The sequence below is a fragment of the Silene latifolia genome, chromosome 9, assembly GCF_048544455.1.
Source record: "Silene latifolia isolate original U9 population chromosome 9, ASM4854445v1, whole genome shotgun sequence".
Lineage (NCBI taxonomy): Eukaryota > Viridiplantae > Streptophyta > Magnoliopsida > Caryophyllales > Caryophyllaceae > Silene > Silene latifolia.
Genome location: NC_133534.1, coordinates 192880859 through 192895932, shown reverse-complemented (window position 1 = coordinate 192895932; position 15074 = coordinate 192880859). Strand labels below are relative to the sequence as shown.

Genomic DNA, 15074 nt, shown 5'->3' with positions numbered 1-15074 from the left:
AATCTTGTTTGATCGTCTCGCATATTTGCAGAAAATTGTGTTGCAGCGGCAGTAAACCATACGTGTGCAGCAAGCCGTTCGGAGTTTAACATTTTTTTTTTTTTTTTTGACAGCTAGACATAGAACAATTGGTCTCCCTTGTGACGGGTTACCATTTGTGGCGGATATTTTGTGAGATAAAATGGTAACAAAATGGGTTAGTGGAGAAAGGGGACCACATGAATAGTGTTGCAGAGAGAGAAAAAGTGGGTACTTTGTGAGGTAAAATGGTATCCGTCTTCAGCTTGTGACGGATATGTCATGTCTTCAATGAGAATTTGTGGACATAGAATAACCTACAACAATGCTCGCTGAGCAAGGGAGTGAGCTATTCTATTAACTCCCCTAGGACAGTAACTAAGAGAGCAACATTGAAAATAAACTATTTCCGACTTAATTTCATTTAAAAGGAAACTAATAGCCATATCAGGGAGTTCCGCTCCGATCATCTGAAGCACAAGATTGAGACAGTCCGTATCCAAGTGGAGGTGCAAAATTCCATTCTCCCTAGCCCATCTTAAACCATGTAGCATAGCAAAGCCTTCCGCCTGAAGGGGAGATGAAGCCATAAATGGATGAGACCCTTCCCCACGTCGTACACCATACATATCCAAAATAAACCAACCCAGCCCCGCACTCCTATCATCCTTCCAGGCCGCATCACACTTCATACGGAAGACATTATCACAACCCGACTGTCCCACAATCCAAAACGGGTAGCAGTTTCTACAATTCAGAACCATATCCGACCCAAGGAGATCCGTCTTATGATGGTCATCAGCTGGGATTAAATCCCTCACTTCACCAGACCCCCCAGAATTCATCGTCTTCCACTCCACAGCCTCATGCATACCCTGCACATCCTCAACCACGCTCCTCAACGCAAACAAAGGAGAAGGGCAATGCTTCCTGAACACCCTTTCATTACGACAACACCAAATCCGCCACAAAGTAGCCACAAGGGTAAAAATAAGCGATCTGGAATTGTCACACTTAACAAAGTAATTAATCCAATTAATGAACCAAATTCTCACATCAATATCAATCCCAGCTGGAACTTTCAGGCCAAGCTGACAACCGAACCAAAGGGGTTGTGCAAACCTACAGTCCATGAAAAGATGGTTGACTGTTTCCACCATATTATCAGACGACTGACAAAGGGTGCAGAAGATATTATAGTCCAACTTTCGCTTAAGAAAACCAATCCCCAAAGGGAGAGCATTTGCCAAAAACTTCCATATAAATAGGCGCCACTTCAAGGAGATCGGCAACTTCCATAATCTACCCTTGCAGAACGACACAATATGGGGATTCATCCGATATACATCAGCCCTAGTCGAAGATCTACTCAAGTTGGAATCAAGGGCGGCATAATATCCCGTTTTAACAGAATACCTACCACCCTTAGACAATTTCCAATAGGCAGCATCACAAGTATTCCTCAAAGGAATGAAAGTTGCTAAAATCTTTTTTCTAATTTCCACGCCCAGATCGAAATCGAAACGCGAAAGATCCCAATCTCTGGATGCACTTTGCTGCTCCCCCTCAAGAAGAGAATTATCAATACGATCATGAAACTGGGAATCAATAAGCTGAGACAAACAATTCCCTTCAATCCAACTGTCATTCCAAACTCTTAACTTAGATGGAAAACCTACCTTCCAACCAATATTGGCCATAATAAGCTCCAAACCCCAATAGAGACTTTTGAGAGCCCAAGAGGAAGTATTAGGAACCCCACATAAACTAAGATCAGTCATAGAATCTATAAAACCTAGTTTTGGTCCAATGGTTTTACTAATTAAACTATTAGTATCAAAGAAGACCCTCCAAGCAACTTTAGCCACAAGAGCCTGGTTGAAGCATACCACATTACGAATACCCAATCCACCTTCACCCACAGGCTTACTCAAAAACTCCTTACTACACCAGTGAACTGCCTTCCTATCCTCAGCACCCCTCCACCAAAAATGCACCATCAAAGCGCCCCCCCCCCCCGTGTTGAGAATAAATAAGGCCCCTTTCACCACATCATCCTTAACCACCGCCCAATATTTCTGATAAAAAGCGGCATGTATACCATCCGGACCCGGAGACTTCAACGGACCCAACTGAAAGACTGCCTTACGCACCTCACCCTTACTATAGTCACGACCAAGCTCCAGTTTTTCCTCTTCAGAAATTTGCAGTCTCAGATTGTCCAATAAGTAACCATGTGCACTCATATAATGCTCGAAATTTTCAACTTCTTGATCACAATTATAAATAGACTTAAAGTGGTTAAGAAATAATCCTCCAATCTCTTTTAAATCAAAGGTCCACTCATTCGAATTCTTCTTAATACCCAGAATTGTATTCGCACCAGACCGACCTTTCACCCAATTGAAGAAATACTTGGTACAAATATCACCTTCACATTGCCACTTTATCTTAACCCTCTGTTTCCAATAAATACCAGCAGCTTTTGAGAACTCCATTAATTTCTTATGACAAGAGATATACTTGTCACAATCTCCGCCTTTTTCAATCTCATAAAGTTGACATTTAAGTTCCTTATCAAACTCACTCCACTTTAGACTCCATTCATCCTTCTTATTGCAAGCCCAAATTCTCAATGCATTCTTAACACGACACAATTTTCCACAGAGAGCATTTGCATCATCCCCTCTATCCTTCCAACACCAATTTTGTTTCACAATAACACCACATTCCTCATAGTTAAAACACCATGCTTCCAACCTATACACTTTTCTCTTCATAGGCATGGTCATATTAGTGTCAATGATAATGGGTGCATGGTCAGAAATTTGAATTGGTAAATGTTTAATAAAAGTATTTGGAAAAAAGGATATCCAATCCACAGAGGCATAACCCTTATCAATTCTTTCATAAATGCGTTGCGATGACTCTCTATTATTACACCATGTAAACTTAGGCCCCTTAAACGGAATGTCCATTAGACAATTTTTGTTCTTCCAATAAGTAAAAAGATCCGCCCCCCTAATTCCTTGGCTGCTACCACCCAATTTATCAGATGAAAATTCCACCTGATTAAAATCGCCAAAAAGCAAGAAAGGCTTATCAAGTCTCGCCAGTTGTTGATCAAACATATCCCATACCACATTTCTTCCAGCATGATTTGGGTCACCATACACACAACACAAGTACCAAATACTTCCCATACATTGATTAACCACTAGAATAATAAGATTACAACTAATAAAAACACACTTAAGTTTACTACTGGGTTTCCATCCCACCCATAGCCCCCCTTTTGTCCCATCTGCGTCACATCCAACAGAACATTGAAAGCCCAAGGGGCGCAAAAGTACATCCACTGACCTAACACTACACTTCGTTTCAGAAAGAAATACAAAGTCTAAATTATTATTAGCCCTACATAGTGCTCTTATTTTTTGAATTGCAGGGGCGAGCACGTTATTCAAACCCCTACAATTCCAGGCCATCCCTTTCATGGAGAAGAAGGAGGTTGTGACGGGCCAACCTCCGCAACACCCATATCCGCATCTTCATTAGACGACGAATCAGAAAGCACAACATTATCAACAGTCATTTTAAAACCCACAGAGGCTTCAAATTTTGACGGTGGTGGTTTTTCAGATGAGGATGAAAACCCCGTACTCTTAGGCCTATAAGAACCAGATGACTGTAATAGCCTAGACTTCAAAGAAGGAGACTCCACACCCCATACAGTACACTGCTTCTTTTGAATATTAATTAGAAACTTTCGTGCATCATCCAAAGTAGCCCAACTTTCCTTTGGAACATCAATAAAGGCAGGCTCAGAAATAGCCCTTCTCTTTCGAGAATTCCTGCTTCCAGTATCTCCAGAGCCAGCAGGAGACAACATCAGGCAAGACTCAGAATGAGCCCTGATCATACATTCAACACGCAGCCATGGGGACAAATGCACACCTGATTCCCCAGCTAGAACATCCACAGAAGTTGACCCACCACCATCTACACCCAAATCAAAATTTGCACCATTATGACCTGACCCACTACCCATAACCACATCACAGCTTACACGTTCAACCGGAGACACCTGCCTCCCCACATTATTTTGAAGGAGACGATTAAGCTCATCCACATCCAGACTATAAGAAGAATTAGAAGCCTCAATATCCACGAACACCGACGAGTCAGCAGACGAATCAGAAGACTCCCTCGTACTAAGGACACCAGTAGGAGATAACTCAGCTATAGGAGTTGAAAAATTTGGAGTAAACTGACCATTATAAAAGTTCGCTTCAAACATCATGGGATCACCATTATACATTTGTGGACAATCAGGCGGAAAAGGGAATAACTGGTTCAAACCCATGCGATCATCCTCCTCACGAGCAAGAGCAAAGTTACTTTGTAACCTATTAAAAATAGAATCTTGGATCACAATATCAATATCCACAGGGGAGGATCCGATCTATTTGAATAGATCAAAAAAGGATCATTACGTGATTCATCACCAATCCAATTCATATTCTGGTGCGGAGTGTCATTCATCACCATATCCTCCATAGGAAACGGTGGAGCATGAGCATGGACATCCACATTCTCCCCAATATTAACCACTTGAACCCCCTCAGAACTAGGGACTTGACCTCCCTAACCTGATCAGAAACCTGAGCCCCAGGATTAGAAGACGAGCCCCCAGGAAACAAAATATGAGCATCATGCATAGGAACATCAGATGTCCCCGGAACATCAGTGCGATTTTCTTGCATGTTAACCCCATGCATCCCAGTTGGTGGAGACATACCCACAAAGCCATTCTCCTCATCATAAATATTGTGTTGATTATATAAGCCCTCCTGAAAGATCACTGGACCAGAAAAAGGTTGATTCCGCCTATGAAACCGTGTACCAGGCTGTAGTCTTCCTCCAGGAGTAGTACCAAGATCAAAGTTAACACCTCCTTCAACAAAAGTATCAGCTGGAACACTATGATTCCTTCTATTACCCAATTTAACCCTAGAAGTAATATACTTAGTAGTTGATGGTAAAGCACGTAAATCCAGGTTAAACATCGAGAACTCCCTGGAGGTTTGATACACCATAAAACCCCTTTCATTAATTTTCCCAAGAGAATCCTGAATCATAAACACAATACTGCTTGAAGTTTCTCTGCATCGTGTAGCACGATGGCCAACACAGCCACACCTCACACAATACTTAAAAAACTCTTCATAGCGAAACTGAACCCAAAGCAACTGATCGTTCTTGCATGCAAGGAAAAACCCTGGGATGAGTGGTTCATTAAGATACACCCAAGCTCTAATACGCAAATAATCATTCCTTGGCACCATAGAAAAGTGTTCCACAGTGTAATGACTGGAAATGATCTGCCCAACAACATTAGCCACATGCATGTTTAGATATTCGAACGGCAATCCGCAGACACGAACCCATAACTGCGCCACTGGGAAACGAACAGTACGAGGCACCGTCTCAGGCTGCCATCGATATAAGATCATCATAGCACCCCAAAAAAACCACAAAAGTTCGCTCCAACAGGTCAAGGAGATCTTCCTCTTCACTAAAATAGAAAACATATAAATTCCCCATATTAAAAACAGTAACAAACCCACGTAAAGCCCAATGTTCCTGGATAAAATCATTGATTTCCACCGCATCAAATAACCTATAATCCACCAAATATCCAAGGAGACACTTGTTCCAAAAATGAATAGATTCACTAATCATTTCTGGCGGAATAGAAACAATGGGACCAGAACGTGGATAACGCCAGTTTGGGTTAAAAGGCTCATTAATAGGAATGTTCTCCATAGGGTTTTGTCTGAAGAAATTCGACATAATAACTGACTATTATTGATAATAAATGAACTTTTTTTTGTTATATATTTTTATTTTATTTTGTTTTTTGATGTTTTTATTTTGTTTTTTTTTGAAAGAGATTAAGAAGAAATGGAGCAAGAACCAAAGAGGAGAAAGGAAAAGAGGAGAAGGATGAAGAAAAACTAATCCAAAACCAGAGATTAAATAGGCAGCCAAAGAAACCCTAAAGGATGCCAAACCCTAAAGAAACAACCCTAATACAGAAGAAAAACAAAGAATGGAGGCTACTAATTGGATACTTTTAACGGCAAAGATGCCAAATGATACTCGACCAATACAGTTACATGCAGAAACATGATTAGGGAAAGATTTAGAAGCAAATAAAATATTTTGATGTCCTTGTGGGTTGTAAACAATAGATAATATGAAAAAGAAACAAGAGCTCATGCAAGCAATGATTAAAACCAGAGAGCAAACCAACGGGCAAAAGAAGAAAGGTTTTAGGCAGTTTTGGAAAAAGAGCTAGAATTTTTTAAGTTTACTAAAGAAGATCAATAGTTTAGACAAAGAACTTTTTAGACAAAAGGGAACTTTTTGTTGTATTTTTTTTTTAATTCAAAGGCTCTCGTAAAGAGAGAAAAAACTCTCTCTAAAAAGAAAGAGAGAGAAACACGTTGTTTAGGAACGGAGTTTAACATTTAGACTAGTTTTTCCGGAATTTGTAATTTTCCTTGATATTTTTTCTATTAAATAATATTATGTGAGAGTAGAGCTGATCATATGACCCATGCCCGCTAGCCCGACCCGGCCTAGCCCGATTTTTTCCCGGGCTTGGGCCTCGATTTTAGGCCCGAAAAGCCCACGACCCGAAGCCCATGGCCCGATTCAATATAATAGGGCCAGGATTGGGCCGCCTTTACGACCCGAATTTTGGCCCGGCCTGACCCGAATATATGCAAAATTTACGAATATGTACAATTTAAGAATGTTAACCAATTAATTGTTGTATTGTAAATAAGTCGTAGTCACTTGTTTACGTGTATTAGTCTTATAAGGCTTAATTAGTATTTTCTTTTACCAGTATTTATATGATAAAAAATGAGCCAATGGTTTTCTATCACACTAGTGCCGATAAATTTTTTACCATTATGATAAGTCAATGATTTTCAGCCTATAGAGCAACATATATCAAATCAATTACAACACTACAACAACATATAGTGAGTACCGTACTAGAATATATTATTACACTACTAAAAATTATGCATTTAGTTCGTATAAGTCACCTCAAGCAGTAGGTTCATAAAAGCTACATTAGGTTACTACTTCTTAATTGACAATACTAGGAAAAATTTACATAATTCTATACGAAAATTTTGATAACAAATACATAAAGTATCTAACTACATAATGGGGAATTCTAAACTTATTTCAAGAGGAAAAATATTTAGCCCGAATCGGCCCGAAGCCCGCTTTAAGCCCGCATGGGCCAGGTTTGGGCCGATAAAATAGGCCCGCACTTGTGGCCCAACCCGACCCAACCCGCACACTTGGGCTTAATTTATTACTTGGGCCTGGCCCAAACCCGGCCCGGTCCGGCCCATGATCACCTCTATGTGAGAGGGATGCATAAATGACGTGTGCGGAGAAAATTTAAATTTTCCTCGTATTTGATATTGCAAAGACGCAAATGTGAGTTGTGAGTTATGATCAGATAAATGTGATCATATTATAACAAAAAGTGACCAGTATCATTCAATGATGCAACAATTTAAGGTTCAAGTTTAAAGTCATAAGTTATAGATATAAACCGATATTAGACAAATATTGCTTTTACTCATGACAGCAAATAAATTATGGTAAATCGGCAGTGTCTTTTAGCCCGAATTGTACACTTCGTACTATTAAGGAATGTCTACAGATTCTTAAGGTTCCTGGTGGTAATTCAATGGGATTGTATTTGGGATTACCTAGGGATTTTGGTTCGAGTAAGAAGGAGATTTTTGCTCAAGTTATTCAAAAGGTTTGTAAACGCCTTCTAAGTTGGAATAATGCTTTTGTGTCTCCTGCTGGATGATTAACTCTTATTTCCTCTGTACTATCCTCACTTTCTACCTACTCTCTATCTGCATTTCGCATGGCGGTAAGTGTGATTTCAAAGATTGACGCTTTGATTTCACAATTTTGGCGGGGTGGTTCCAAGGCAGGGAAAGGGATTAATTGGTGTAGTAGACTTTTTCTGCATTCTTCTAAACAAAATGGTGGTTTGGGAATCCGTCATAGTGGTTGCCTAAATCAGAGTTTACTTGCCAAACTTGGATGGAAACTTGTAACTAATTCTGAATGCTTATTTAGTCGGGTTTTGGATTGTAAGTATAAGATTACAAAGGACACAGTTATGAAGCCTGACTTTACTATGTCAGGTCCGTTATCTTGGGGTGGTCGAGGGATTAAATGGGGCCTTGAGTTGTTACGAAATAACTTTTCATGGCAAGTTGGATTCCCTTCATCATTAGATGTATGGCGGGATAAGTGGATTCATAACTCTTCATTGGCCCAGTTACTCTCCTTATCTGCTACTATTCTTCAGCAAAAGCCAATGCTGGCGGTCTCCTTGCTTCAACTGTCATCTGGCCATTGGAATTTTGATGTTGTGCTGGATGTTTGTGGGCCGACTATTACGCCATTTGTATGCTACATTTCTATTCCTTCAGAAGACAAACAAGATTATCTTTTTTGGAACTTAACCCCCAATGGTAGATATTCTAGTAAGAGTGGTTACACTCTTGCTTTTTCTAAGTTGTGGAATGAGAAGTCAACTTTAAAGGATAAAACATGAATGGCACCTTCGACTATGGCTTTCTGTAGCAAGGTTTTATGGCATCTTCCCCTCCTTAATAAATGGAAGCTTTTCCTATGGAAACTTCTTTCTAACTCTTTACCTTGTGGTGAAGAAGCTCAATGTCGTGATCTTCAATGGGATTTTTATTGCTTCTCTTGTAGTTCTCAGTCTACTATTGAATCTTTGGCCCATCTCTTCCGGGATTGTCCATCGGCATCTCTCATTGGGCTGCATCTCCATTAGGTATTCGATCTCATGTGGGGAATGGTGTCTCCATTCAACAATGGGTTATTAATTGGTTGAAGTATTTCCGCCAGTTTCCAAACTCGATTTCATCTATATCGTTCTTTGTTAGTACTTTATGGCACATTTGGTGCTTCAGAAATAAGCTAATTTTACAGGGTATTCCTATTGATTATTATAGTCTCTTGAGTTTCATAACCATGGATGCAAATAGAAATATCCACGTGGAAATGGAGCGACGGAAAAGAATAACTGATTTACAACCGGTTAGTCTTGATGATGTGGATGATGCTTACCTTCTACGAAACCATTTTCCTCTCTGCATTATTGGCCCAAAGATTTGCTCCACTCATATCCGTATTAAATGTGATGCGTCTAGGAAGCCTACTCTTCAAGCGACTGCTGGCTGGTTATTTCAAAATGATATTGGAGATATGATTCATATAGGACGGACATCTTTTTGGGCAAAATCACCTTTTCAGGCAGAAGCTATGGCTCTTAAGTATGCTTGTGCCGAGGCTATTGCTCATGGATGTGACACCCTTAAAAATCTAGCGTTATCTAATTACTTAAATGCGTAAATTCTACGGAAAAACTGGTAGGATATGTTTGTAAATGGTTCAACTATCCAAAAACCTGCAATTTCAAAAATTTTTCTAACTAAACCATTCACAACCAATCCAACTCAAGAAGTCCAACATTCCCAGAAGCGGGTGCCAAAACCCTGCAAAAGCTGATGAACTACTTTGCCATAGCTAAATAGAAAGTAGAATGATACAAACCCAAAATAGAAAAGGGAGACATATGTCCCTTCAAATAATATACAAACCAAAGGATAAAAGGGTTACTAATAGAATAGCCAAAACTAGGTCCAAGGTTCCTTGCTCACTAGCTCGTCTGTGACCCCCAACAAAGCATCAACAACCTGTCAATCGCATTTTATACAAACACGAAAGCCACAATTCAGTGGGGAGTAACTTCGAGTCCTCCCAGCCACGAATCGTCAAAATTAATGTAACATGTAAACAATTTGATAAACCATTTACTTATCATGTATTCTAACAAATGACCCCTAAACTGACCAAACTAAACTATCATGTGAATCATATAATTCAAATAGTAATCCAAACTTTATCAATCAGAATCGGCTTACATCTCACCTATTACATTTCATAAAATCACCATACAAGAAAGGGCAATATATCAAAGACAGGCATAAGTTCTTAGTACGGTCAATAGTCACTTTGTAACTCGAGTCTATACCACGAGGTAGGGAAGGTAATCGAACCGGTATCTTGGCTCAGCGGTTAATATTAATAAAACATGGCCAAGAGACAACACAACCCTAGCCTAAAATCTGCGCAGACCTAGACATGCGGATACACACCACCGCACCCAAGACCCACAACTTTTTTTAAAACAAAGTGAAGTGAGTACCCTAAGGACACCACCGAAGGGTTGGCTAGTACTTAAGCTGACCACTTACTATCAAAATAAGTAACTGAGGTCATGCCCCAACTTGGATAAACATCCACTAGTCAGGAACACAAAGGCTATCAAGCAGTGAACATATACTCGTCAATGACTATAAAGACCTATCTATGATGAAGGCCGAAATACTCACCTAGGACCTAGTCCCAGCTAGTCCCAGCTTGAATACTTTAGCCCACACCACACACGACTCACCACACAAGTCAATTAAGACACCCACTTAACCATAAGAGGGCAAAAAGTCCCACTTACCAACATGAATTCTAACATTCTATCATGTGAAAGGCTATATAATATTGTCTATTCAGCAGATAAACCAACAGTTCCTCAATACAAATTCAATACTAACTTCCAATTCTAGCAATTTTAACAATATTAAAGGCTTTAGGGAATCTAGGGCCATTTCTACAATACAAGACACTATTAAATTCAATAAGCTATACATGTGAACTAAAGCTTGATAAATGGCCTAAAACAAGAAAAAGGCCGATTATCTAAATCATTCAACCAAATTTTTACCCGCAACCCCAGCCCTGCGACAGGTACGGGTCAAATTGCGGCTGACCAATCACTCAATTAACTGACATCGCATCAGTCAAAGGGACTAAGGCTCAGTTTTCGGCACAATCAACAAAACATTACAATTATCGCTAAAAAAAATTCATTTTGAGCCTATGAATTACAATTTCATTTTGTAAACTATCCTAACATGTGATAACTATTAATATAAGCACAATTTTACCATTAACATATTTTTTTTATTACTAGAATGATTCAATTCAAATTACTACCCATTTGTTACTTATACTAATCATAACATTAATCAACCTAAAATGATGAACAAAGCTTGGAAAACCGCGAAACAAGCAACTGACCGACCCGGGCCAGCCGTGGGCTAGCCGTGGGCCTGCCACGGCCTGCCGGCCTGCTGCCCGTCACCCTATTCCTCTTTTTTTTTCCGTTTTTCTTCATTTTAACTCGTTTTAACATCATCTAATCATTAATTAATCGTTCCATTACTAATATCCTAACTTAAACTAACCAAAAGGCATAAATTAAGCATGCATGCAACCATATTTTAACATGTGAAAATTATTACTTAAACCAAAAATCACAAAACATCCAAAACAACAAAGATTGTGACGATAATCCGTCGAGTAACTCGAAATATGTTACCTTAAGCTAGAAAATGAGCAATTAGCACCTCAAAACCCAAACCCTAACAACAACTAGCCGCTATCCTCTACGATATACGAGTCCCCGAACTCGTCTTCCAAATCTTCACCTAATTAAACAATAAAAACACAATTATTAAGCAAAAATACCGAATTTCCGAAAATTGGTCTTAAAACAACTTAATGAAAACTGAAATTAGAACATACTAAGTCGTAGATCTCGGCGAGGGGATTCCGGAAAGGTAAATTTCGTGAAAAACCGCTAAGAAATGAAGGAGTTGTGTCGATTTTTAGCTTGATTTTGATAAAATGGTGTTTTGGGTGTTTTTGTAAGATGTTGATGATGATGATAGGAACAAAATCAGAAAAAAAAAAAAAAAGAAAAGGAGGAGGGGATGCCGCGTGAGGGAGGAAGGAAAGGAGGAAAAAGGTAGTGCGGGATTTTTAGTCGGGATTTTTACGAGTCGGGTTTGACTTGTTTCAATAATAATTAAATCCGTAAGTCAAATGCCAATTCCGTCAAGACCAAAGTCTTTAAACACGAGATTACAATAAAATTGAGTATTCATACGACCCATTTACAAATTCGTTTACCCAACGTTCAAACGAATTGTCATTTTCCCCCCGATACGCCCTTATTTCGAAATAAAAGATTTTACACGGTTTAAACTATTTTTAAACATTTCAAAACTATCAAAATAAATACTTTTCTTCAACATATAATAAAATTATATTTCTTTGAATTATTTTTACTTTAAATACATTATTGTCAAATTTTACTTGATTAATTAATTATTTTCGAAATATATTAACGGTCCGAAATTTACGGGGCGTTACAATCACCCCTCCTTTTAAAAAGTTTCGCCCTCGAAACTTAGAAGGAGAAATTATAGTTATAAGAAAATATAGGTATCTTTTCAATGAAACGGTGATACTCTTGTTGATCAGACAAGAACATCCATATTCATATCAAGATATAAAAATATTTCTACACCAATAAATGAGAAAACCCATTATTGGGACGTCACCAACAACGAGATTCAACATTCACTAATGTTAAAACCATTAAAAATCATAAAAGTATTTTCAAAATTTCAGTTTAAAGTTCTATAGTAAGAATAATATCTTACTAAATTACGGGTAAATATGGCTTAGTAACTCGGAAAAAGAGTAAGAAAAGGAATACCTTACGAGAATAATTCAGGATATTTAGCTAACATAGAAGCTTCAGTCTCCCAAGTCTCTTCTTCGACATTTCCACAACGCCAAAGAATACGGACTAGAGGTACAACTTTGCTCCTAAGTTGCTTGTTGGCTTTTTCAAGAATCCGAATTGGCCTTTCTTCAACCACCAAGTTAGGCTCCAATTCAAGAATCTCTTCTTGGATGATATGGCTAGGGTCACTAATGTACTTCCTCAATTGAGAAACATGGAAGACATTGTGAACCTTGCTCAGATTTGGGGGCAATTCTAAACGGTAAGCAACAGGACCAATCTTTTCAATCACCAGGAAAGGTCCAATATATTTAGGGCTCAGCTTCCCTTTAACGCCAAACCGTTTCACCCCTTTCATAGGTGACACTTTAAGGAATACTTGATCATCAACCTCAAAGGAAAGTGGTCGACGACGGACATCAGCATATGATTTTTGACGGTCCTGAGCGGCTTTCATCCGCTCCCGAATGATATTAACTTGTTCAATAGATTCGGTCACCAAATCAGGACCTAACATTGGAACATTTTGGGTTTGATCCCAACAGACAGGAGTACGGCATTTTCTACCATACAGAGCTTCATATGGTGCCATTTTAATGGAAGTTTGATAGCTGTTGTTGTAAGAGAATTCAACCAAAGGTAAACATTTCTCCCAAGAAGTTTGGAAATCTAAGGCACAGGCACGAAGAAGATCCTCTAAAGTTTGAATTGTTCTCTCAGTTTGACCATCAGTGGCGGCATGAAAAGCAGTGCTCATTAAAAGCTTACTACCCAAGGCCTCCTGTAATGCAGTCCAGAAACGAGAACAAAATCGAGGATCTCGATCTGAAACTATATCTTTAGGAACCCCATGATAGCGTACTACTTCATTCACATAGGCACCAGCTAGAAATTCTAATCTCCAAGTCTCTTTGATGGGAATAAACCGAGCACATTTAGTCAATCGGTCCACAACCACCCAAATAGCATTCTTCCCAGTGGAAGTCCTGGGTAAGGCCATCACAAAGTCCATGGAAATAGACTCCCATTTCCAAAGAGGAACATCCAAGGGTTGAAGTAAACCCCCGGGCTTTTGATGTTCTATCTTTACTTTCTGACAGGTGAGGCATTTACTGACATACTCCATAACTTCAATTTTCATCCTAGGCCACCAGAATTGCAATCTCAAATCTTTGTACATTTTGGTACCTCCCGGATGAATGGAGTAAGGAGAAAGGTGTGCTTCATCAAGAACTCTTTTTCTCAAATCAGCTGCACTCGGAACGTAGATTCTACCATGATAACGGAGATACCCATCATCATCAATCTTACAATCCTTTGCTTGCCCAAGTTGAATTTTAGCTCGAATGGATATGAAAGTAGGATCATTAGGAAGGCAAGTACGGATCTCACGGTGGAAGTCAGGTTCAGCTGACATGGCATCAAGATGATGAGAGCCCCTTTTTACAAGGCTTACTCCTAGTTTTTGAAGTTCTAGAGCAAGTTCAGGAGGTAAGTCCCGAAAAGAATTCAAAGAATGACAGGATTTTCTGCTAAGAGCATCAGCCACCACATTAGCTTTTCCTTCGTGATAAATTAGATTGGCATCATAGTCATTCACCAATTCTAACCATCTCCTTTGTCTCATGTTCAACTCTTTTTGGGTAAAGAGATATTTCAGGCTCTTGTGGTCGGTATAGATGTTGCAATGGACTCCAATGAGGTAGTGTCTCCAAATCTTCAAAGCATGTACTACCGCACTAATTCAAGATCATGAGTCGGGTAGTTAACTTCATGAACTCTAAGTCACGAGAGGGCATAAGCAATGACTTTCCCTTTTTGCATCAAGACACAACCTAAACCATGCTTAGAAGCATCACAATAAACATCAAAGTCCACTCCTTCTTCAGGTAAGGTCAACACCGGAGCGGTAGTCAACCTCTTTTTCAATTCCCGGAAGGCATTTTCACACTCTTCGAGACCACACAAACTTAGACTCTTTCTTCAAAGAATCGAGTCATCGGCCTAGCAATCTTTGAAAAATCCTTCACAAATCGCCGATAGTAACCCGCCAAGCCAAGGAAACTACGGATTTCAGAAACATTGGTTGGACTTTTCCAATCAACAACGGCTTCAATTTTGGCATGATCTACCATAACACCCTCTTTTGAAATGACATGCCCAAGGAAGGTCACTTTAGGTAACCAGAATTCACATTTAGAGAATTTAGCATACCATTTTTCACGGCGCAAAATCTCCAAAATAGCACGAA

The 15074-nt window shown here is 39.3% G+C and overlaps 2 protein-coding genes and 1 long non-coding RNA gene across 3 annotated transcripts; 1 reads left to right on the top strand and 2 right to left on the bottom strand.

Annotated features, from left to right (window-relative positions):
- Positions 1–335: 335 nt before the first annotated feature.
- LOC141602056 (uncharacterized) lies at positions 336–3506 on the bottom strand. Its single transcript, XM_074422365.1, has one exon. The coding sequence runs from the start codon at positions 3504–3506 to the stop codon at positions 336–338; it is 3171 nt and encodes a 1056-aa protein (XP_074278466.1).
- Positions 3507–7993: 4487 nt separating this feature from the next.
- On the top strand, positions 7994–8695 carry LOC141602055 (putative mitochondrial protein AtMg00310). Its single transcript, XM_074422364.1, has one exon. It carries the CDS (start codon positions 7994–7996, stop codon positions 8693–8695), a length of 702 nt encoding a protein of 233 aa, XP_074278465.1.
- Positions 8696–9675: 980 nt separating this feature from the next.
- Positions 9676–11711, bottom strand: LOC141598424 (uncharacterized). Its single transcript, XR_012523501.1, has 2 exons — positions 11609–11711; positions 9676–9866 (listed from the first exon to the last, which is right to left on the bottom strand). It is a non-coding gene; the product is annotated as an uncharacterized LOC141598424 (long non-coding RNA).
- Between the last annotated feature and the right edge of the window lie 3363 nt (positions 11712–15074).